General features: G+C 37.1%; 2 protein-coding genes and 1 long non-coding RNA gene across 8 annotated transcripts; 2 read left to right on the plus strand and 1 right to left on the minus strand.

Annotated features, from left to right (window-relative positions):
- Window positions 1-6: 6 nt before the first annotated feature.
- LOC105681106 (asparagine--tRNA ligase, cytoplasmic-like) lies at window positions 7-2,687 on the plus strand. Its single transcript, XM_033322180.1, is given in 7 exon segments — window positions 7-97; window positions 197-523; window positions 525-559; window positions 696-796; window positions 875-1,015; window positions 1,132-1,395; window positions 1,452-2,687. Coding segments are annotated over 6 exon segments (972 nt in total). The 5' UTR covers window positions 7-97; window positions 197-224; the 3' UTR covers window positions 1,584-2,687.
- On the minus strand, window positions 1,933-23,761 carry LOC100747459 (dmX-like protein 2). 6 transcript variants are annotated; one of them, XM_024369435.2, is made up of 41 exons: window positions 23,497-23,761; window positions 22,838-23,035; window positions 22,592-22,745; window positions 22,387-22,464; window positions 21,774-21,986; window positions 21,549-21,684; window positions 21,256-21,453; window positions 20,995-21,176; window positions 20,654-20,866; window positions 20,413-20,566; window positions 19,938-20,302; window positions 18,790-19,082; window positions 18,559-18,714; window positions 18,111-18,401; window positions 17,865-18,011; window positions 17,488-17,746; window positions 17,180-17,421; window positions 16,814-17,030; window positions 16,350-16,712; window positions 13,985-16,252; window positions 13,519-13,833; window positions 13,305-13,406; window positions 13,051-13,221; window positions 12,557-12,790; window positions 12,324-12,464; window positions 11,994-12,226; window positions 11,738-11,919; window positions 11,236-11,602; window positions 9,893-10,129; window positions 9,505-9,757; window positions 9,174-9,378; window positions 8,817-9,087; window positions 8,552-8,725; window positions 8,342-8,440; window positions 6,796-6,882; window positions 4,807-4,867; window positions 4,440-4,648; window positions 3,649-3,793; window positions 3,343-3,560; window positions 3,185-3,268; window positions 1,933-3,107 (listed from the first exon to the last, which is right to left on the minus strand). In XM_024369435.2, exons 1-41 carry the CDS (start codon window positions 23,581-23,583, stop codon window positions 2,991-2,993), a joined length of 10,119 nt encoding a protein of 3,372 aa, XP_024225203.1. In that variant the 5' UTR covers window positions 23,584-23,761; the 3' UTR covers window positions 1,933-2,990. The 6 variants fall into 6 exon arrangements, with proteins under 6 accessions (XP_024225203.1, XP_024225202.1, XP_024225204.1 ...); XM_024369434.2 differs by having other exon boundaries at window positions 18,505-18,714; XM_024369436.2 differs by lacking the exon at window positions 22,387-22,464 and having other exon boundaries at window positions 18,505-18,714.
- On the plus strand, window positions 4,648-6,287 carry LOC112213287. The gene is made up of 2 exons (XR_002947180.2): window positions 4,648-4,890; window positions 4,965-6,287. It is a non-coding gene; the product is annotated as an uncharacterized LOC112213287 (long non-coding RNA).
- Window positions 23,762-24,055: the final 294 nt, after the last annotated feature.

Here is a 24,055-nt window from a genome sequence, read left to right on the forward strand (position 1 = left end):
TAATAAGATAGCTTAGCTGAGAGTAGGTAAAGCACAAAGGAGAAGTTATTATCAAAAAGTATCATGCCAGTGATGGAGTTTTCTGAATCTTTATTAGGTAGAATAAAACACTTTAATAAAATTAAAATCACACACGCACACACACACACGCGCGCGCGCGCGCGCGCACACACACATATACTATTCTCCTATAAAGAAATAATGGAATTTTACATTATGCAACAATGCGTTATGTAGTAAGGGCACCGTTCCCACCAATTTATCAAGATTCTCACGAGAATGGAAAAAAGTTTGAAATAATATCAAAATCGCAATTTAAAAAGGCACAAAGTATTTGGGCAAGAAAAGAATATAAGAATGAAGACAAGCGAAAGAAGTTATTAGAGGATGAAGAAAAAAGATTGAAAAACTTGGAAGAAGCTAAAACAATTGTAATTCAAGAAGATAGTACTCTGTCATCTGCAATTTATGTAAAGATTCGAGACAGTATCAATCATCGGGACAGACGAGTAAAACTTTCCGGTACATAGGCTTAGACGGCAAGGTATAATATATATTTGTGAGCTAAATTTTGAATTATATATCTAATTTGTATCTATTAATTCAACATTATTATTTTACATTCTTTTTTTTCTAGGAAGATCTTCTAGGAAGAAAAGGGTTATAATGACATTAGTGAAAACTCAGGTCGAAAGTTAAGCAGCGCCGGGCACGGATAGTACATGGATGGGTGATCGCCTGGGAACTTTGTGTGGCGTTGGCGAAGCGCGCTGGGTCCGTCGCGCCCTCCGGTAGGGTTCTCGGGCTTGGACGCTGGCGGCTCAGCGCCTCGGGGCCGCCAAGCAGTCCGGTAGGGGGGAATCGGGCTGCCTAGCATGGGCGGCTCCGGTGTCCGAATCCTGATTTTAAAATACCATATAAACCATTCAAAAGGATGGATTACAAGGATGCGATCGAGTATCTTCGAATTAACAATATAACTAAAGATGATGGAACATTCTATGAGTTTGGCGAAGTACACTGAACAAAATTATCTGATTATTGTTTCGCTACAAAATTTGTATTCCTCGTTTTATTCATGTGTTCATAAGAAAAAGGAGGAAAAGAAATAGTAATATTTTTCATCCATAGGATATTCCAGAAATGTCAGATAGAAAAATGACCGATGCAATAAATGAACCGATAATGTTGTGTAGATTTTCTGCAGAAATCGAGTCATTTTATATGCAACGTTGCGCCGATGACAAACGTTTTACAGAATCGGTGAATGTACTATTACCGTATATTGGTGAGATAGTTGGAGCTTCGATGCGTATTTCGGACTATGATGAACCGTTGGAAGGCTATTCTCTTGCGAACATAGACACAAAACTATATTATTGGTATACCGGTCAGGTAGGTATCATTGATTCTATTTGTAATGACATCATTTTCTATCAGTCTTCTTTCAGCGAAAATACGGAACTTGCCCCGATGGCGGATTTGGATTAGGTCTTGAAAGATTTTTATGTTGGCTTTTAAATAGATTTCACGTACGCGATGCATGTCTTTATCCATGTTTCTTGGAACGTTGTCGACCTTAGATTTCACGAGCATAATTATACTCATATGTATGTGTATCGAGATGAACGAATTCACAATTATTAGTAGGTAAATTATTGAGAGCTTCCAAAAATTTAATCACGACGGAATTATTGAAAAATGAAAAGTCTCGGTAGTCAGAAGTAAACCAAGATCCAAGCATTTGTTTGTTATTTTATTTACCAATTTGTGATTTTATGTTTGAACACTTTATCGCATTGAATGTCTATGCGTATAATGGAAAAGTTTCTCGATGGACAATCACGTATGTGAAACTTTTACCTTCATGAGTGAAATCAAATACGTTACGATAAATACGTTAAAGAGTCAGGAACATGAGAAGGAAATACATGTTTTTGATGAAATTATATTTCACAAATACTTTCGTTTCGACAACGCGTAACTTATAATACATACGCATAGGATAGTTATAAATAGGTTTTTGACATTCTTCTTTCACTTTTTCTTTTTCTTTCTTTCTTTACTTAGTCCCGTTAGATTTTTCGATTCTCTTCTTTCTTAAATACTTCATATCGTATATACAAATCATACGACGAATATTAACTGTTCTATTTCGCATGTATTTTCATTATGTCAATTTACATACTTATAGAATAATACGTAATTTAATATTTTTGTTAAATATTTTTTTTACACGAGAGAAACTTTCAAAAATGTATTTCGCCACAGAGTAGGAAAGTACGGAAACGATTGTGTGTTATGACAGAACTCAGAACATTAATCACACAATACCAAGTTGCGAATGTAGAAACAACATAATACATGTACGTTTGATACTTATTATGAACAATTTAATTAGGTTCACTTTTGCTTGATTTTTCTAATATTTTATGCGCTTTTATACGATGGTATAGAGATATAGTATGTTCTATACAGAAACGACAATTAGTGCGATATTCAAATGGCTGGAAAATGGAGAAAACAAAATGAAACATCATTTGGATATGCGCAAACGTGTTTGTTGGAGTTCGTGAGTAATGAAATAACGTATTGCAAACAAAAATACTTCGTTCTACCTCCAATAAGCAAGCGACAGAGGATATAGCGAGATTTTAGTTGTAAATAAATTGGAATATCAACGAAAATGCTCTCAACGACTACTTTATCCTTTTAAAGCTTTGAATATATCCATGTTTATAATAATTTGATAATTATAGTTTCTATTTTCTCTCCCTCTTTTCTTTTTTTTTTATCCAAAGTTTACTATTTCAAGGCGCTCAGTCCTTCTTTAAACGACTAATTGCAAGAGGGATCGAAATAAGAAGTTAACAAGATACGTTTCCACATATTCGATAATTACATACGTTTAGTTTACTAGTTTGTAACCGATTTATGGCTTATTGTTAAAATATTTTGCCAGTAGAACATCACTACGTTTTCGGACTACTTTAGTATAAAGTATGTACGACGCAATCGCGTTCCGGTAGCTGACGAACTTTCATAGATCCATCTGCGCCACATGAAAATAAACGGCCGGCAGAATCGACGTGTAATTGTGTTACACCCTGAAAGAAAATTGTCGATATTATAATTTATTTGTCAAAAGTTACGTAATTAATGTAAACAATATTGATGAGCATACTTGTCCGATGTTTTTAAAGAAACTAGATCGCGGATGCTCTCCAGGAAAAGAGTAAAGCAGAGAATGGACGGTTAAACCCCATATCTGATCGAAAACAGTTAATACAAATTATAATGTATGTTGGTATTTCTATTTTTGCATACTGCAAATATTATCACCTTAATATCACCATCTCCCGCTCCACTCACGAAAAATTCTTCATGCGGATCAAGGGCTAAGCATTTTATAGCCGACTCGTGAGCCTGAAAGCGATGCCGTTGTTGCCGTTGTCGAACGTCAAATATGTTAATATCACCTTTCTTCCCACCGCTGATTAATAGCTGATGTTGGGGTGCAAGTATCAACGAGCTAGCTCCTTGTTCGTGACACGTGAAACCTAATAGAAACGTAAAGAGACAAACAGGTTTTCTGTGATCATTACGCGATTCACATACTCATGCAAAGAAGACGAGGGCGAGACGCACCTTGAATGAGAGATTTATTCTGTGGAAGTAAAGTATCCCAAAGCGCAACATTACGTCCTTCAGAACCATGACCGGCAGTTGCGATTAAGCTGCACGCACCAAGGAAGACAAAATCGGCCGTCACCTTGCTATGGCACTGATAATTCTGCCAGAACGAATTATTCTTAATTACTTGAAATTTATTCCTATACTTGTATGGCGAGCAAGACAGATATTTAGATAGATCGATAGATCGGTAAATAGACAGACAGGCAGAGAGAGAGAGAGAGAGAGAGAGAGAGAGAGAGAGAGAGAGAGAGAGAGAGAGAGAGAGAGAGAGAGAGAGAGAGAGAGAGAGAGAGAGAGAGAGAGAGAGAGAGAGAGAGAGAGAGAGAGAGAGAGAGAGAGAGAGAGAGAGAGAGAGAGAGAGAGAGAGAGAGAGAGAGAGAGAGAGAGAGAGAGAGAGAGAGAGAGAGAGAGAGAGAGAGAGAGAGAGAGAGAGAGAGAGAGAGAGAGAGAGAGAGAGAGAGAGAGAGAGAGAGAGAGAGAGAGAGAGAGAGAGAGAGAGAGAGAGAGAGAGAGAGAGAGAGAGAGAGAGAGAGAGAGAGAGAGAGAGAGAGAGAGAGAGAGAGAGAGAGAGAGAGAGAGAGAGAGAGAGAGAGAGAGAGAGAGAGAGAGAGAGAGAGAGAGAGAGAGAGAGAGAGAGAGAGAGAGAGAGAGAGAGAGAGAGAGAGAGAGAGAGAGAGAGAGAGAGAGAGAGAGAGAGAGAGAGAGAGAGAGAGAGAGAGAGATGAGAGAGAGATCAGTCTTACAAAAAATGGTCGTGCAGTTCCTTCTCTACAGGCTACTTGAAACAAACTTAGATGTCCATCAGAATCCGCAACGCCGAACTTATTCCCGTGTTGTGAGAAACGTACACGAGTCACTTTGGCAAAAGTGCCCGGTGGTCGAGGAGTCGCTACAGCCGTTTGATGCCCCCATTCCCACAGGGATACTGAACCATCTTGAGAGCCAGTCAAGTCTGTTTATTCGAATATCGACAAACGTCGGTCGATGAACAGGTCCAACAGCATCGGCAAAATATTTCATCGATTAGAGTTTCGTACAAAGTTGTCGTTGACATATCAAGCAACACATTTCATTCGCAATTACTCGGAAGTAAATACATAGTATGCTTACATAATGGTAAAAGCGGATGCGAGGAAATTCTTCTTATGCCATCGATTTTATGCTTCAGGATCTGTATGAACAAAATATTGTTATGTAAATAATGATCTTATAATTAGAGAGAAAACAATGATTCACAAACAGTACGCACATATACAAATATTTTTTAGGAAATAAAAGAAAAAGAAGTGGAAAATCTAACCTAACGTCTATAAACTTTGGCGCACACGTATCAGAATATGACAAAAGATAATATAGAAAACGGTAAATGGGCGTTCAATACTAATATGTATAGATGATATACTATAAAACTTATTAAATATTTTATATATATATATATATTTCTTATATATTTAGTTATATATATATACAATCAGCCTGGTTATACGTTTTATGCCATCAAGTTCTTTAATATTGTTCCTTTTTCCTTGCCAATTCGAAAGAAGTTAAAACCTAAAATGAAACGATCGCTTTTTCGACAGTTTCGTATATGTATATACATATATACATCGAAGGCTCATCAAAAGAAGCGTATCAAATAACACATATTACGTGTTAAGACGTATATACTTTCTTATTTTTCTTATTTTTCTTATTTCTTATTTCATTCGATTCGGGCGATGTATTTGTTTAAAAAGCGTTCGTTTAGTTCAATCCAACGAGGGTCGTATCTATTGGATCCACTAGGTTTCAAACGTTCTCTGCATTATTTGATTAATATGTATTTCCCGGTTAAACGCGTAAAGATGAGCGTATCCGAGTAATTAGCAAGAACTCTTTGAAGAGCTCTAAAGGACAACGAAGGAACCAGAAAGATCGTGACAACCGCAAATTATAAAAGTGAAAGCTAGCGGACCCATGGTCTAGGATTCGGATGAAAATGCTCGATCTCTTGTTCAAAATGTGTAAAGAATCTGAAGGAAAGCACAATAACTTATTAAATACTACAGACGACATTCAAGACAATGGCAACCAAAGGGCACAAATTTTTCGCTCAGGTTTTTATGTACGAAATAAATATTCATTAGGCATGCAGTGTTACGAAAGAAAAGTTTGTGAATCGGAAAGTTTCATCGATTGGCTTTGCTCATTTACAGTTAATTCACAATATTGTTTTGGTAACATATGAAAAGTACGTTAGTATCGAGATTGCCTTGGGAGAAGGAACATTCATGTTCTTAAAAATTCGCGAGGCGTCTTCGATTGATTGAAAACCCGCGGTCATGTATAACAGCTTAACGAACTATTTCATTCGCTGTAAAATAATCTACTGTACTGTAAAATGATGATGATGATGACGATGATGATGATGATGATGATGATGATGATGCTAATGATGATAATGATGACGATGATGATGATGATGATGATGATGATGACAGGGTAGTAGTGGCAATGGTGTTGAAAACGGTACTGGTAGTGGTAGTGATGGAAGTGACGATTATAAAGATGAAGCTAATAATGACAATAATGGCGATGAAAATGATAACAACGTTGGTAAAAATTTAACAGTCACGATAATAACGATAACAATACTAAAATAGCAGATTAATTTCCACTTACACGTATCGATATGCATACGTATAATATTAAGTAAATTGTCTTGAACATTATCGATTCGAAAAAGAAATCATAGTGACAAGTTAGATATGTATATACATATACAAATTTTTCAAGAAAATTATTGTTTTGTAGATCGATATAAAAATTATGTTTAGTTTTATTACGAAGGAAATGCTAAACACTTTATATATAGTTAGAGCTTTTACTGTGATTCTACGCGAATAGCTATTGTTTGTGAAACATAACGATTCGTAAAAACGATGGTAAATCCAATATATTTAATATTGTACGAATTTTTAGAACGCTTAGGATATTACGAAGAAACAGAAAACTAGAGCAAAAAGGAAAACGAGAGTAAAGGAATTAGAATATAAAGTTGGCACTAGGGATAATAATAGGATATCATACAGGCTAGGATCTGTTAGAAGTTAATCTCACCGGTTGCAACAAGTGTTTGCTCCTATCGGCAACAAATTGACAGAAACGCAGGTCGTGGGAGCCAGGGAAAGCGGGCATCCCCTTCATCTGAGCGAACGAACGAGCCACCAGGTCAGTGACGTCAGTCAGACGTAAACCAAGTTAGACGTTAGGCAAGCATTGAACAAGGAACATTGTTTCTGTCACCAAATGTGCTACTTAGACGCGACCCAATGCGTCGGCTACATACTCGACATCAACACATTTACGGCTATCGACACTTCCCTCTTACGAATTGTTATTACTTTCCTCTGCTCGATTTCCATTCATTTTCCGCTATATCGTATCTACTCTCGCCTCTACTCTCATCGCTCATTCTTAAACGCCCTTAATTCTTAAACAACTTTGATATTTGTGCTCATATTGCCTGTGATATATCGCAAGAAGTAAATCTCGAGATAGCCGTGCTCCAACCGCGTGTTTTTCAAGAAAGGTGATTTATAGTGCAATTTTCTTTACATATCATGCAACGATCAGTTCCTTTCAACCTTTTAAAGAACAGGGGGCCTATTATATTTTTTATACCTACGGTTATAACTTGAACTTATTTGGATCACGAGTCTCGTTCGTCCAACATTTCTGATCAAATTAATTTAATGATATTATGAACATTAACTAAGCGTTAGAATTCGCTGCTTACTTATGTAAACTTATGAACGCAATAAATACGATAGTGTATAATGTCGTTAATAGTATCGACATACGAGATCTCATAAGCAAACGATTAGATCCAAACATTCGAACGGTAAATACATACATATATACGTTCGTAAGTAGTGCGTGTCAAACACATTCATAGATACGGTTTTTACTCGTCAAATACAAGCTTTACTTTATTTTATCAAGACAAAGAGAAAACAAACATTAAGGAAAATATATCAGGCTGATTTTCTGTTTGAATCCGGAAATACATTTTCTTATTTTCAGGTTTTGAACGTTGAAAATATGCAGTTCATTGGCAATTTCAATTTTTCGAAAAGAGAAGAAAAATTGCGTATAAAATTGTACATTTGGCTGGAGATTCGAATTTTTCATTTATTAATCGACAAAGTGCTCTTGCATAGAAATCCTAAGTAAAAACAAAAACGAAAATGGAAACGCAAATAAAAACGAAATAAAGATATTTATAGAAAATGAAACCAACGAAATTACAAGTTCGATTTTCTCAATTTCTTTCGTAATGCCATTTATCGCTCAATTTTTCATTAACCCAAACATTCCTGACGCGATAAAACGTTACAATAATACAGACTCGTTACTTCCTTTCTCTTCCTTTCTTCCTTTCTTCCTTTCTTCCTTTCACTTCGACCAAACATATGAATATATACACATGGAAAACAGAAACATCGGATAGTAGATCAGAAACATCTGGGTTAAGTCCAAGTAGGAATACAACACACGTAAAGGTGTAAACGTTTTATAAGACAAACATACGACTGTACAATGCTGAATATAGAAATATACGAATTATCCGTTTGTCATAATTGTGATCTTGGGGGAAACTTACCACGCTAGCTCCTCTTCCGCTTTGACTCGCGATACCCGACTGAGGTTGAGAATTATTTGTCTGCGGACTTTGAGCGAGTAACGGTCTATCTGCTGCTGTCTGCAAACGAAAAATTGAAAGGTGTATACGTATATGCGGACATGTGTGCAATACACACAAAATGAGAGCCAGCATTATCGACGAGAAAACATATTACTATAAACTATTTACTTGAATAACTAAGAAACTAGTTGGTTGCACTGGTTCCGGTTCTGGCTGTTTGTTTAAATTTATGATGTCAAATTCACATTCGTCTTCTAACCAGGATGGGAGTTCGAGCAATAGCGATATATTCATTTCTTGTACTTCTCGGGGAGTTGCCAAGGCCATTAAACCTGGATTCACCTGAATCGTTAACGCTGTGTATCAGCAACGTTTGTCTTCCCCAAAATCGCGTCACTTTTAAACGTAACTTTTAAAAATAGACCGATCGAACCTGATTGAGGCAAAAGGCACTAATGCTATCTTGTTCCTTGTGAATAATTCGGACTGGTTCGGGCAAACTCGTAGTACCGCTATCGCTACCTTTGTCATCTGCGGTTGACCCACGATTCAAATTATCCATCGCAGTTTGATTGCTTTCCAAAATCGACGACAGAGATCTACGTTTGCCGAATACGGCTCGGATAAATATGTCTTGTACCAACTCTTGTCGAACTAAATAGGACCACAATCGATTAGCGGGAGCCGCTGATGCCAAACGCGTACTAAAAATATAAAAAATAAAACATCCATAAATTGTTACATCAGACAATTCCAACTATTGCTTTTGCTATTGAATTTGCAATCTTACTTGAAAGGAGTATTGCTTTTTTCAAGTAAAGATCGATATTTATGAATCGCTGGCTTTCCCGGTGTAGGTGCCGGATCTGGTGCACAACCAGGAATGTAATTAATCGGTGGTGGTCCTCTATTGTCTAATTCATCGCGCAATGTTTCTTGCCATTGTGCCACAACAGCTAACGTTCCATGAATCAGAGGACTATTCACAGGTAATTCTGTATATATATATATATATGCGAATAAGGCAAAAAATTATATTATCCTTTAGTTCCAGAATGACAGAGTAAACTAGTAGATCGTCAAATTCTCGATATTCTCTATCAAATAACAAAACAAAATACCTTGCATCTCTATGCCAGCAACATTCAAAAACTCCTGCAGTTGCTGTTGTAATATCTTCACTATGGCTAATCGCATAACACACCAACTGTACGAATTTGGATTCGTATGTTCCGTATTGTCCTTTGGTTTGTTCTTTGGTTTTGAATTGGTATCGAATATATCTTCCTCGTCCTCGGACGAGTTCAAATCCGACACTGCCGAATCGGATGAATCATAGTCGATTTCATCCGCATACTCGCTATCTATCTGTGGCTGTATCAAATACAGGAAACAACTTTTATTCTTATAATTATCAGATTATATAAAATTAGCAAAATCATATATACGTGGAACGCAGCTAGCTACTGGTACGCATTAGGATATCCGCAGTCGATTAACTCGACTAACCTTCATTAAAAAGTACGATATCATGCTCATTTGAGGTGAAACAAATTGCTCTCTATATGTAGGTTTGTCTTCTTTCATATTTGGTTGTTGACCTGTAAATTGACCCAACAATTTCATGTTCAATTTTACACGTTGTTTAGTCAATGAGGTCATGGTATTCCATACGGTTCCTGCGGTACTTTGAGCTTCGTTCGAACCACTATCACCTCTTTCTACCGTTCTTCCTACTCCACTCGCCTGAACAGAGATTAGATGTATGTATGTATATATATATGTATGTATGTGTGTGTATATATATATGTATATATGTATGTATGTATGTGTATATAATATATATATATATATGTATATAATATGTATATAATATATATACATATATATATATATGTATGTATATATATATATATACATATTACATATTACATATATATATATATATATATATTCTTTATATATTCTTTATATATATATATGTCGGGTTAAGATCGGAATTTTGGGCGCGTGACAACTCTTCGCGTGGACTAGCCATCGTTTCACAAAGCCGAGATTATATGTACACGTATATACAAGCCTATCACTAAGCTTAACAAATAATCAAGTCTAATGAATGATAAATTTGATGAACAATAAAGTTAATGAATAATATGATTTAATGTACACTATTAATGAATAATGAATTTAATGTACACTATTAACAATGTTTTTGTTGGGTTCAAACGAATCCACGGCCAACGAGATAACTCTTTACTAAGCGTAAAGAATAATCTTAGGCGCAAAATACGATTGACGAAACTGCTCGATGTGTCACTCTCCAAGGCAATCGCACGAATGCCAGCCTCGTCTGCAATTCGATACGCACTCGTTAGAAGCATCAAAAAGTTCCGAACGCCGTTGCTAGTCAGTTTCTGCCTGGAGTTTGGTTATTGATATAATGTACATGTCCCATTGTTTCGACACTAGAGAATGTACTAGAATGTACTAGAGAATGTTCCCAAAATTTCCAAGGAAAGGCTTCGGCTTTCCTTTCATCTCCGACATATATATATATATATATATATTTATCTATTTATTTATACACAATGATATGCTATACAATCGGTATCGCTTAAAATCGTATAATTTACGCGTCTCAGTTGTTTGCATCTCTACTCTTTTCTTTCCTTTTCTTTTTAGAAAACTCGAAACCTACACCGATTCGTAGAAAGCTATATATAAAGACATGTGGTTTATTTCTTTGCTTGATATGTAGCAAAGATATAATAAGAGATATAATACGAGTACTTGGTACATCAGAAAAGTATACAACGAAATAAGGCAAAAATAAAGTAAAAACAAAGTTATACCTGGCTGCTTGTACTTGCGACACGTAGCAATTTCTTGACTCCACCTCCAAACAAACAGGACCAGGTGTTGCTACCAAAGTGTTGACCTACGAGCCTATAAAGAATATGACTGTCGCAACTCCACAGTGCATAAACGAACAAACTCATGTATGTCGCTACAAATGCTTCGCAAAGGAGAATATTCAATTTTGGTGTATCTTCGTCCTTCTCCCGGGCCAATAGTGCACGCAAGTTAGTCACACCTGGCCATTTAGAGGGTGAAGTAGTAATGCACACACCATCGTCCGTCGAATACCTTCGATGATGGCGATTCGATGCTACCAAGTGCCCGCCGGAGAACGTTTCTATCTCTGCAAATGCTGGAAAACTGTACAAAAAAAAAAAAAAAAAAAAAAAGAGGAAGAAAAAACAAAGAAAAACGAAAAGAGAGACAAAAAATGATTTACGATAAACCATCATTCTCTAATTTTACTAAGGAGTTTCATAACTTATCTGTATTTACCTGTCCGGTTGTTGATGTTTCGTAACAAAAGTATCGGAATCGCAAAGTGATTGATAAATACAAGCACTTAACGCCACCGCTAAATCCCTCATTATAAATACCTCGCAATAATGCGTGTTTCTCGTAGGCATTGGTGGATTACGTAATTCCACCAACGTCTGCAACATATCGTGAGCTAGGGACTAAAAAGACAGATGTAACGTTAAGCTTAGAAAATTCCGTATTTTCGTTTAATTCATCATGATATTATACGAACTTGCAAGTGCCTGACCGGATCTGCCACGACAGTTTTGTTGCATGCCACGCTAGCGCTTAAAAGAGGAAGCGTGGTTGGAAACGGAAGAGGACTAAGTAACTGTTGTTGCGTCTTTTCTTGTTGTAATTCTTGTAATAAAAGGACAAGTTCCATTCTTACAGATGCTAAACCACCACCAGATGCTCCATGCAAAGAACAGTAGGATAATAATGTTCGTAATAACGTTTCGTTCGCTGTAAATATATATTTATGGCAAATATTATCGAACAACTTGCATGTATTATGCATGTATTATATTTAAACGCTGACTGACACCGGTCAACAGAATACCTTTTAGCCACCTTTTTCTTCTAGCAGCTCGTTGTACCTTGGCTTCGAAATCCAATTTTTCGGCCATCAATATTTCATGCAACGTTGGCTGTTCACCAGGTTTACATGGTTGCACCATGTCATCTACCATACCACCTTCGTCTGAAAGCATAATCGTTTTGTCATTTTAAGACAAGCAAAAACAAGCTGAACATCGTTCAATTAAAAACAGAATAACTAGTCTGTCCGCTTACATTCCGATACGTTGTTTGCATCTCCGTCCGAACTAACGCTGTAATTACAAAGCTGCCTGAGGGCGTCTACCTCTCGCTCGAGCCATACGTATAGCTGGTATCGAAGTTGACCTCCGTCCACTTCGAAACCCGTTGCCAATGTTGACAATTCTTCCATTAAAATTTTTAAACATGCCACAAATTTTAATTGTTGCGCCATAATGTCCAATTGTCCTGACGGTTTTGTGATTTTCTCTAAAAATTTGATGGTACATACGTATAGTTATCTGTTATATTTCACCCAGGTTACTAGAATAATGCAGATTGGGGTTAAGACTTTGACTCTAAATTCTGTCCTTCGTAAAAAGACACTATATTTTTTAACTTCTGATAATGATAGTTGTAATCCTGACCACTAATTTCAGATTACGTACACACACAAAAGGAAACGACTTATACGTGTCAACTTATTAGAATTAGGTCAAGGAAGAACTAGATGGATTACATTAATTTACCACTTTTCTCTGTTTCCTTCGAACCATCGGTGATCTCCTTTTTGTCTAACTTCATGCTTAAAGGTGGGCTGTCGGCGTCCTCATGTTCAGCAACATCGTCATCGTCATCCCAGTTTAACACTAATTCTTCCTCGGTTTGATGCGTCACAGGTCGAGACCAGTCTACGATGCCTAACACAGATAAGAACACGATAGAAACACTCCCATTTTCCATAGTTATCTAGGCGAATTATAGATAATTAATGAAGTTCCACCTTCGATATTGTCAGTTTTCTTCAAATTGTCATCCCAACTAATAATCCCAGTGTCTATTTGAAGATCTTGTGTCCTTGACTTGCTTGGACTATTTAAGAGACCTAACAAAACACACGACAAGTTATAGTTAATAGTAGTAAGAGAATTTGCAGGAGGACAATAATATTGTGAACGTGTCGATTATGTAATTGGACAATAATATTGTAAACGTACTGGGCGAGTCTTCGCAATTTGTCTCCATCACTTTATTAGGTAATTTAGAAAGAACCTCGAGAGCGAGAGCAGGACATCCAGCTTTAAAGTGTGCGTGCGCTGTTGTGAAATACAGTTGTCTCTCCAAAGGTGTAATGCTATCTTCCAAAGTTAACTGTTTGTCAGGTTGTGATTTTGTTTCCATACCGTAACTAAAGCCAGATATAACTACCGAATGACCTTTTTTCTTATCCTGAGCGGTAGATGCAATGTACTGTCTGATCAGCAATGGGTGCGTTCGAAGATAAACGTAAAAATTAAAAACATTTGGATTTGCTGAAACAAAGAAGGAACAATAACTTACCCTATTAGTTGTGCTCGAACTTTCTAAATTTCTTTGATCGCGAGCTCTAAACTCGACGGAATCATTTCTTTGCCGATATTCAAACTGAATGAGAAGAAAGACAGAAATATGTAGTTTCATTACCTGTTGTACCTTCCGGTTTATCAGATTCGTCGTTATATTGGGGGTGCAAAGTTCCAACGTTTGTCAACAGTAAAGTATTGAGCGACCCTGCATAATCCTTTAGAATCCAAAGAGCCATACTGCGTAAGAATGGATCTGGATGAGCTTTGTTCATGTCTTGATTTTGCCCGTCCTTATCACAACCTAAAATTTCTTCATAGAGCAATCTTCTCAAATTCGGGGAGGTAGTATCGTCATCGTAAAGTCTGGCAATGACCATCGCTAACTGTATATCGTTCAATTTGTTCAGACATACATCGATAGCATCTTTTAGAGAGTTTGCTAACAAGAAGAAGGCCGCAGCATGCTCGAATCTTTGTTTACCAAGTAGAGCAAACGCATTCTTCAAGGCAGCTTTTCTCCAACGATCTTCCGTAAAATTGTTCGCGAAAAATGTTGTCATTCTTTCATCCCTCTTATTTCTAAACAATCCCCAAACGAGATTCTTCTTTTTCATAGCTAAATAATAAAGCGCAGCGTCGAGAGGATCCTGTTTCTGTTGATAAGCTGCTTTCGCAATCTTCTCGATACACCTTTTCAATATAGTGTTGCTTCTAATCCACCAACCTATACCCAGTTCCTTTAAAATGCTCCATTTTGGCTGTCCCTTCGCATAAGAAGGTATCAAACCTAGCAATTCTTCTTCGGATTCAGAATGAAACGCCCAAACAAGATTATTCGATGATATACCTTGCTTTTGAAACTGCGCTCTCTGTGCCAACGGAAGACAACGAATCAAGTAATTGTAATGCTTCATGGCCAATAAAAATCGGAGGCCACAATCGTCCAACGAATCGGTAGAAACCGTTTCTCCGTCGGGGATACCGGTCAAATTTTCTTTCGCAATAGCATTCTTTGCGGCATCTATTGCAAATCTTTCTGCAAAATCTGCATTGCAAGTTGAAACGGTATCGGCTAAAGCGAGCAAATGCATCTGATCAAGGCTCGATAAGCCAGGCAAATGAGTGTGTGTTAGTAATCGCGACAGTAATCTGCCTTGTCTTGGTCCAAAATGAGATATCCCTTGTCTTTCCGGGACCGACGAACGTCTATCTTTCTGCCGCGAACAATCGTAATCCTCTTCCAGCATGTCGTCTAACGACTCATCCTCCTCCACATTGCTGTCGAACAATTCGTTGTAATCCTGTTTGTCTTCGGTTTTGTGCTGATGCGGTACGTTCGTTTCCTTGTCTGCGATCAATAAAGTCCAAAGTGGCAACGGAGATATCGATGTTATCTCCGCATAATCTAATGTAAGCTCTTCCGGTATTTGCGTGGTTGAACCTCTTGGTTCTAGAGGCGACGTTGTACCTACGTAACTAACCGACATTGTTCTAGAACGCGACCATCCACCACCACCACGTTGTTTGACTAAATTCTCGTCGTCTGCCCTCAACGAACAAGAACTTCCTATGCATCGGACAAGATGTGCCAATATAGCCTTTACCCATCGAATTTTACCAGAATTTAGCAATTCCATTAGTTGTTTTGGATGATATTGAGGTAAAACGGGACAAGCGATTCTCGAGGCTTCGAACAAACCATAGTCGGGCATATAGTCGAAATTTAAATTCTCGTTTTGCATACCTCGTTTCTTTTTGGCATCGAGCATCGTTAAATTGATACTGCTGACTCGAGAAAGATGGGGCATAGAAGATACGTTTGCTAATCGCCTCTGCGATGTTTCGTGTGCTAATGTTCGCAAGTCTTCGTCCCGCAAATTTCGGCTAGCTTGAAATTCGTCCGATTCTTGATGTTGTAAATTCGAATGAAAACAGTCTTTCTTTGGGTTCGGTTTCCATTGCGAGTAAACGTGCATTTCCGAATCCATGCCAACCACTAAGATACCGTCCCTTACCCAAGATATCTGCATCGGCAACGGAGGTAGACCATCCGCTGTAGTTAACTCGATTTTCCGTAATTTCATCCAACGAATTTCGTCAACGAATTGAGGCTGTGCCAACGACGAAGCTTTCCGCAATATTGGTCGGTTATTGCTTTGTGACTCTTTCATTGCTTTCATATTTGCTTGTGCAAGATCTGAACATACAGGCGTGAACAGCATGATTTTCGATCCAACAGCAACGGTCAAAATATGCGAACCATCTTCTTTCGACACCCAATCTAACTGAACTAAATGTTTCTGCGTAAGTGGACAAGTGTTACCATTTTCTATGATCGACTTTCGCAACGACTGAAGCGTGCTAAACGATGGAACAGCCAACAAGCCTATCACAATCGTGAATAACATAGTTAGATTTTTAGTCGTCAAAATTAGCGTTAAACCTGATTCCTCAAAGTACAATCTTAATCGTAATGGTCTTACCTGCATTCGGTTTTGTACTCTCCCCGTTTTCTCCATTTCTCGGTGATCTCACATCTTCGTGACTAAGCGTTTGCAAAACTTGAGTAAGCCTGTGTTTCTTCTGCAAAAATTTGCTATCATAGAGATAGCTCAGGTCTAAATGTTGGTCCACCGGAATCCTCGGCAAGTGTATATTCTTCAAGTGTATCGTATCTTCTAGAATCCATTCGCTTCCGCCAGTACTTTCGCATTCATATATAGCAACGCATAGATTTACGTATCTAGAGTCAGGGTCGTTTTTAGTAGGACGCGTGAATGATTTCCCATATTTGTACGCACACGCAATACGCCCGCTATATGCAGCACTTATATTTAACGGTTGCCCTAAAATATGAATAAATTATCTACCATTCTTTGACAATGCATGATCTTATTTCCTTCAATTTTATTTTACTCTGATTTTAGCTTTTTGGATATGTATCCACCTGTAATGTCTATAGTCGATTCCTGATCTTTCCGTATCATCTCCCATTCGCACCATTCATAGTCTAATTTGCTGTTCGATTGATTTTTCGTCACTTTACATTTCCAGAAACGTATCGTACTGTCGCTACATGCAGTCACAACGATGTACGGTGCGAAGCAAGCAGGATATATGGAAGAGCTGCTTAAATGTCCGGCGGCTGGTGCTGCATGTATTACCTATGTACGATTATAATAACGATATTATTTCTTTATGTTCTTCGTTAATACTTTCAACTTTACAATGCGATATTAATTCAATTATTACGAATAAAAGGGAACACGAAAAAAATAAGAGGAAATATAGAACAAATAAACATTATACGAACCTCGACTCCATCTGGTAATGGTAATTCCTGAGTGCATACTTTTGTAGTTGTGATAAGAACGTGGCTGTTCTGAGGACGTCTTTGGAAAAACATATCCAATTCACCTTGACTATCACGGCGAGATTGACTCGCTCTGCGAGATCTTTTACCTTCTGGATGGTTATAACGTCCAGGTGTTCCTTCTTCGTCTTCATCTTGTACCAAATGAGAATCCGGAACATACATCATCGATTCTGATAATCCTGTGGGTGAATACCACATATAGAAGAAAGAAATAAAAAGAATAAAATAACTTGGAGAAATATTACCGGTAGTTTCAGGTTGAGAGGCTATTACCAAACGCCACATGTGTACCGTTGTACCTCGCTGCGTTCTTTCTAACACAACTATATAGAATGGTTCTTCAAAAATTGCAGATTGCTGCAAATCTACCATAGCGTCTAAGGTAGACTCCATTAAGCCTAAATCATTCATCGATGTATCTATGCCAGTTTGTTTTTCATCGTTTCGGTCTCCAGTAATTAATTGTTCTTGAAATACATGTAAGAATTGCGTATTTTGCCAATCCTGAATTTATAACAAAAATTATGTCTATTAATTAATTGGATTTAAGTTGACCGACATTATAGAAAAATATCGATCGTTTCGACCTTATATCATTCTACAAGCTCTCTACAGCACTTACGTGCGTAGCATCAGCAATAGCGTCCAATTGTATGACGCAACCTGGCCTAGCCGTAGATTGTTGAGATACTATCTTTATCTTATCGTGAATCGAATGCCTCATACCATCGTCCGATGACATATCTGTCGAGAGACTTGCCATGGAATCCTGATACAAACACAAAAAAAAAAAAAAAAGAAAACGATGAATCAATCTGGCAACCATTTGCAAATTATATTTTCCTGAAATATATCAACAAATACTGACCATCATTCTACTTCGCCTTTCGCTAATCGATACTTCGGCTAGGAGTGTTCTAGCGTCGATAACAGCCTGATATACCCTTAAACATTCGCCATCGCTGGCGACGAAACATGCGCTTGGAGAATTTGATAAGTTACCTAAAGTAGTACTTGGTAATAAAGTCGGAATCCAAGCTACGTTACTGAACGCTGAAATTTCAGGAGAATTAATACGCGCTAGTTCGGAAACTCCGCCGCTCTTCGATAAAGGCCCGACTGTGTCTACACGCCAAAGTATTAACTCGCTGCAGAACCCCTGAAAACATCAACGGAATCATCACTTGATCGTTACCAATCGAAATTCTAAAAATACAAATTCAATAGCAAAACAGCGCATCATCATTTTTACTTGTACTTACAGTAAGCGAGATATCTTTTGAGGTTGTTTTATTAGAGTTTGATCTATTACTAACGTTTTCGTTTGAGTCAGCATTCTGACATTGAGATCCGGATTCTGGTAAATTGTGATGCGATGTCGTCACTAATAAGGGCAATACCGGATGACAAGTAATATCGTTCACTCGAAATCGATGTCCTGAAGCTCTCGACGCGTGTCCAATACTTAATACCTGCCAAAGAATACCGCGTATAAAACTAACGCACAAAAAAAGGAAAGACGAAATTGATAGCTCATTGATTCATACTTGTGAGAATTTTGTTTTATCAGCAAATGTTAATTGCCATAAATTTAAAGTTCCGTTCGAATGTTTCGATACCATAGAAACAATCGGACTTGGATGGGCCAATAAATCGTTGACCGTTTCTTGATTTGTTTTTCCATTTTCAAAGTGTCCGTCCCTTTCCTTCGAGACATTTTGATTTGGATCTGTCGAATTTTCAATATTTTTTAACAGTTCCTGGCCAGTTTTCGATGTTAATGTCGATTGTTCTTCATCCTGTTCGATCAAACTCGGTAATGGTGTCGCAATATCCGTAGCTGTAATAATAACAATTTATCTAGCCATTTCCGTTTCTTACTAATCGTCAGTTTTACTGAATTTTACGCCAAATGTAAAGATATATAGAATACGTAAGAGAGAGAGAGAGAGAGAGAGAGAGAGAGAGAGAGAGAGAGAGAGAGAGAGAGAGAGAGAGAGAGAGAGAGAGAGAGAGAGAGAGAGAGAGAGAGAGAGAGAGAGAGAGAGAGAGAGAGAGAGAGAGAGAGAGAGAGAGAGAGAGAGAGAGAGAGAGAGAGAGAGAGAGAGAGAGAGAGAGAGAGAGAGAGAGAGAGAGAGAGAGAGAGAGAGAGAGAGAGAGAGAGAGAGAGAGAGAGAGAGAGAGAGAGAGAGAGAGAGAGAGAGAGAGAGAGAGAGAGAGAGAGAGAGAGAGAGAGAGAGAGAGAGAGAGAGAGAGAGAGAGAGAGAGAGAGAGAGAGAGAGAGAGAGAGAGAGAGAGAGAGAGAGAGAGAGAGAGAGAGAGAGAGAGAGAGAGAGAGAGAGAGAGAGAGAGAGAGAGAGAGAGAGAGAGAGAGAGAGAGAGAGAGAGAGAGAGAGAGAGAGAGAGAGAGAGAGAGAGAGAGAGAGAGAGAGAGAGAGAGAGAGAGAGAGAGAGAGAGAGAGAGAGAGAGAGAGAGAGAGAGAGAGAGAGAGAGAGAGAGAGAGAGAGAGAGAGAGAGAGAGAGAGAGAGAGAGAGAGAGAGAGAGAGAGAGAGAGAGAGAGAGAGAGAGAGAGAGAGAGAGAGAGAGAGAGAGAGAGAGAGAGAGAGAGAGAGAGAGAGAGAGAGAGAGAGAGAGAGAGAGAGAGAGAGAGAGAGAGAAAGATAGATAGATAGATAGATAGAGAAAACGTTTACCTTCATTCGATGGTTTTGTGGATGATTTTGCCACTTCTCGTATATTTAATAATGGACCGCCAGTATTATGCGAATACATTGATACGCTATGACTCATTGTGGAAGCATCGCCAAGAGGAAATGCATTAGGTATTCGTGTAGAGAATGATATTTGCGCTTGTCGAAATGATCCTGGATGATATTCGTCCAACCATTCAATATGCCAAATTAAAAAGCTCCCATCTATCGGATGAATTGAAAAAAGTAAATCTGGATTATGATGCCAATCACGCAGTAACGTTTCTATTTTGGTATCCAAAGAATCCGGAGCATGATTTATTGACGATGTTACATCCGTTGCAATAGAATTAATGGATGTAGTATTACTGCAGGAAGAGAGAAGAATAAATTTGAAATACTATTCTCTTGCAAATAAACGATACTTGCCGAATATGATAGGCAAAATGTCTCTTGTTACCATTTAGAAATATTATACCTAAGACTTTGGTGAGAATGCGCGCTGTGTGGTAAGCTATGATGCGATGAAATTGTGTGTGTTGTGTGATGTTCATCACTACTATGATCTTCTTGACTCATTGACCGAACTGTACCTCCTGCCTTTTGTATTGGTTGTAATCTTACTCCCTTTTCTATGATTATATGTAATTAGTTGCATCACTTGTTAACATTATTATACACATATTATTTAAGTACACATATACACACATAAAACGTACTCGACAAACCTTCCTCTTCAGAATCATGATCTGTATGATCTACATCCTGTTGATGCAGCCCTTCTTCCTTTTCTACTACTTTACGAGTAAGCTCTTGTAGAATACTTTCTGCTTGCATCGTAAAATGCATTTCTTTATTGTTTAGCCAGTGCAGAATAAAATTTGGTTCTCTTTCAGGATCTCCTGTGATTAAGCTTGGTACTAATGGTATATCTGTGATAGACAAAACATGTCAGGAAACGTAGAAAGTAGAACATGTTGATGTGTTTACATGTGATGTATATATGTATATACATACACTGCGCTATAATATAATGTAATGAGATTATATGTAGTCGTACCAGTTTCAGCATTAATACTGGCTGCTAAATGAAAATGCATTCCTGGATAATGACCTGTTCCCTGGTAATTATTGTGAAAATCGTGAACCGAATACGTTGAAGGCAAAGTTGGTAAAGTTGGTGCTGTGGTATGACCTGCCTGATGTTGTTGTTTCGCGTGACGGCGAATATGGAAACAGGTTCTACAAAAAATGCGCGTACCATCTTGCGAATAAGCTATAAATGCATATAGAGAAAAAGGAATTTGAGCATTTTACGCACTTCATGTGTTTAAGCCGCTGCATGAATCGATGTTTGTGCATGTTGTGATGTCGATGCTTGCCATGATGACCGTGTCTATCAGAACCTTCAAACTGACTCATGTTTGCTAAACCTTCAACATCGGGTGGTATAGTTTCAGCCCACACCCGACAAATATTGTCTCTACAAGATGTAACAAGCATGTTGGAGACAGACCCCCTAGAAAAAAAAAAGAAAAAAAAGGAAAAGGAATGCTATTAATTTAACTGCAGCGATACAAATAGCAATATGTTACAAGATATTCTCTTACATACTTTGGCATATATTTGCTAGTCTTACGCCAAGATAAATGTGTTACTGCACGAGGATGAGCAACATAGACAAAACTATAGCTGTCATTACCCATAAATTGAGTAACACTTGCATGATCCATATTTCTTGTTGAAAACACTGAATAATTTTAAATATAGGTTTGTTAGAGCTTTTGTTGAATTAGTCGTTTACAGAATTAAGTTTCATTACACGCGTAAGAATCTTACATTGTTTATTCTCAAACCATATCTTCACTAATCTATCATTAAATCCTGTTGTCGCAAATAATGTACCGTCTGGACTGAAACTCATGAGATGCACTGGTGTAGCTGTGCGACATTTCCAAACGCAGTTCCATGCTCCTGGTTCATTTCCGCTACTCGAGTCACCAGGTGCTGGACTTTCAGCATCTCCACCAATCGAAAAAGTAACTGTACCAGCTGAAAAAAAATTAAACATTCTTATATATTCTCTACTATATTCTTCTATTTTAAATTCCATCAGAATTGTTCTCATAATGAAACATCCTGCATAGGAGACAGAATATTATGTATAGACCTTTTCCTATATCAACAGCATGTATATTAGAGCATCAAGGCATAGGAGCAACAAACAATAGCTTAGAGCACATTATGTTTAGGGTGACAAAAGTCAATGTCTTCTAAATACTGCATGTAAAAGAAAAAAATTATTGGTTCTAATACTTTTAGAGTATGTATTTAGTATTGAATAGCATTTGTTATGTAATAATTTCTGCCAAATAAACTTATTAAAGTCAATTTCAAATATTATTATCATTTTTCACATTCACATGTATTCTTTCAAAGTGACAAAACTCACAGTTTTGAAGAACATTTGAAGTATTTTGTTCACGTCCAGTTTCACCTTCCTGAGTTCGTAATGTATTTATCTTCACCACTATACACAGTTTTATTATTGCAACAAGACACAAGACTAACATTGTATACATTTAAGCAGATGAAATTAGAAGGGATACCAATTGCTATTAAATATAAATTAAACAAGAATAATGAGAAAAGCTTACTATGTTCTTCCTGAAATGGGGTTATATTTTGATGCCACAATTGTAAAAGTTCTCCTCCAGTTAATAATCTTGTTCCTTCCAAATTCCATGATAGAGAACTAATATTTGATTCAGTTGTCAGACTACCAGTTTGAACCCATCGGTATTCTAATTGCTACATGTTATAGAAAACAATTATTGCATAGCATATTAAAATATATAAGCATAGTTACCAAGGATAGATATTGGGATAGAAAAAGTACATACGTGAGAACAAGTACTGTGAATAAGCGGAGTAGGCTCAAAAATGCAAACTTGATTTTCATAGGCAGCAGCTATTTTTCCAGTGTCGGTACTGCAATCCAAGCAACTGATCCTTATGTAGTTATGTACAGCTCCTGGTATTATTTGAACTCGTTCAAAATTACTGGCAAGAATTACTATGTTACAACCTGCTGCATATGCCTGTAATAGATGAATTTATTTTGTACTACTATGCTATCAAGAAAACTTTTAAAAAATTAAATAATAATAATGATTATGACAAACGATGTGAAATCATCTTTACAAATACGGATGAAACAAATACTAACGTACTTGATTTTATATAAAAATAGTAAAAATCAATAACTATATACTCGTTACCAATTAAAAACTAAAGCTATAAAATACATATCAAATTAATCATATAAAGTTGGAAGTTTGAAAATGTTTCATAGATGGATTTTTTAACGAGTACGAAATATTTCGGACGACTTGAATGTACAACATAGTAATTGCATATGTATGCATATTAATATATATATACATATATACATATATATATATATGTATATATATATATATATATAATAGATATATATGGGTATAATTCTAGAATCGCAAACAATTGTGGAAAGAGCTGATCAACAAGGTGAATCACTTACAGTAAAAGAAATCCCTTCGACAGAACCTACAGCGTAGCACCGATCACCTGCATTGCAAGCTCCACTTAATATTTGATGACAATTCATTTTTTTATCAAATATTATATCATTCTTTGTTATATTAGGTTTCTAGTTGGATACGGTAAATTTCTTAACTGTGGCTAACAATCATCGACAATCTTTTCTAAGCTACAACGTCGAAACGATATCAGAAAGTGACATCACACGACAGCACCTTCCTCGACTAGTGGCCATCTTTAAATGGATTTTCTCGATACGATATACATAGTACATACATACTATTACCTACTTCTGCCATCTAAACCTAAACATTCTGAACCATTTAAACTACTAACTATTAATATGAGAATTCGAAATGTTTAATCCTTTATACGTGTATATGTAGCAATATACGCGGACAAATTTTATGTCAGCTTTATTTGAACATATTTGATCGAACTCGAAGAAATTTCTTATAATATATGCAGCAATATACAGCAAATACGCTATTCACGATAATTTGGATATTTATTTAGGTTTTATATTCATTAATACGATA

Source organism: Bombus impatiens, unplaced genomic scaffold (assembly GCF_000188095.3).
Source record: "Bombus impatiens unplaced genomic scaffold, BIMP_2.2 scf_0581, whole genome shotgun sequence".
Lineage (NCBI taxonomy): Eukaryota > Metazoa > Arthropoda > Insecta > Hymenoptera > Apidae > Bombus > Bombus impatiens.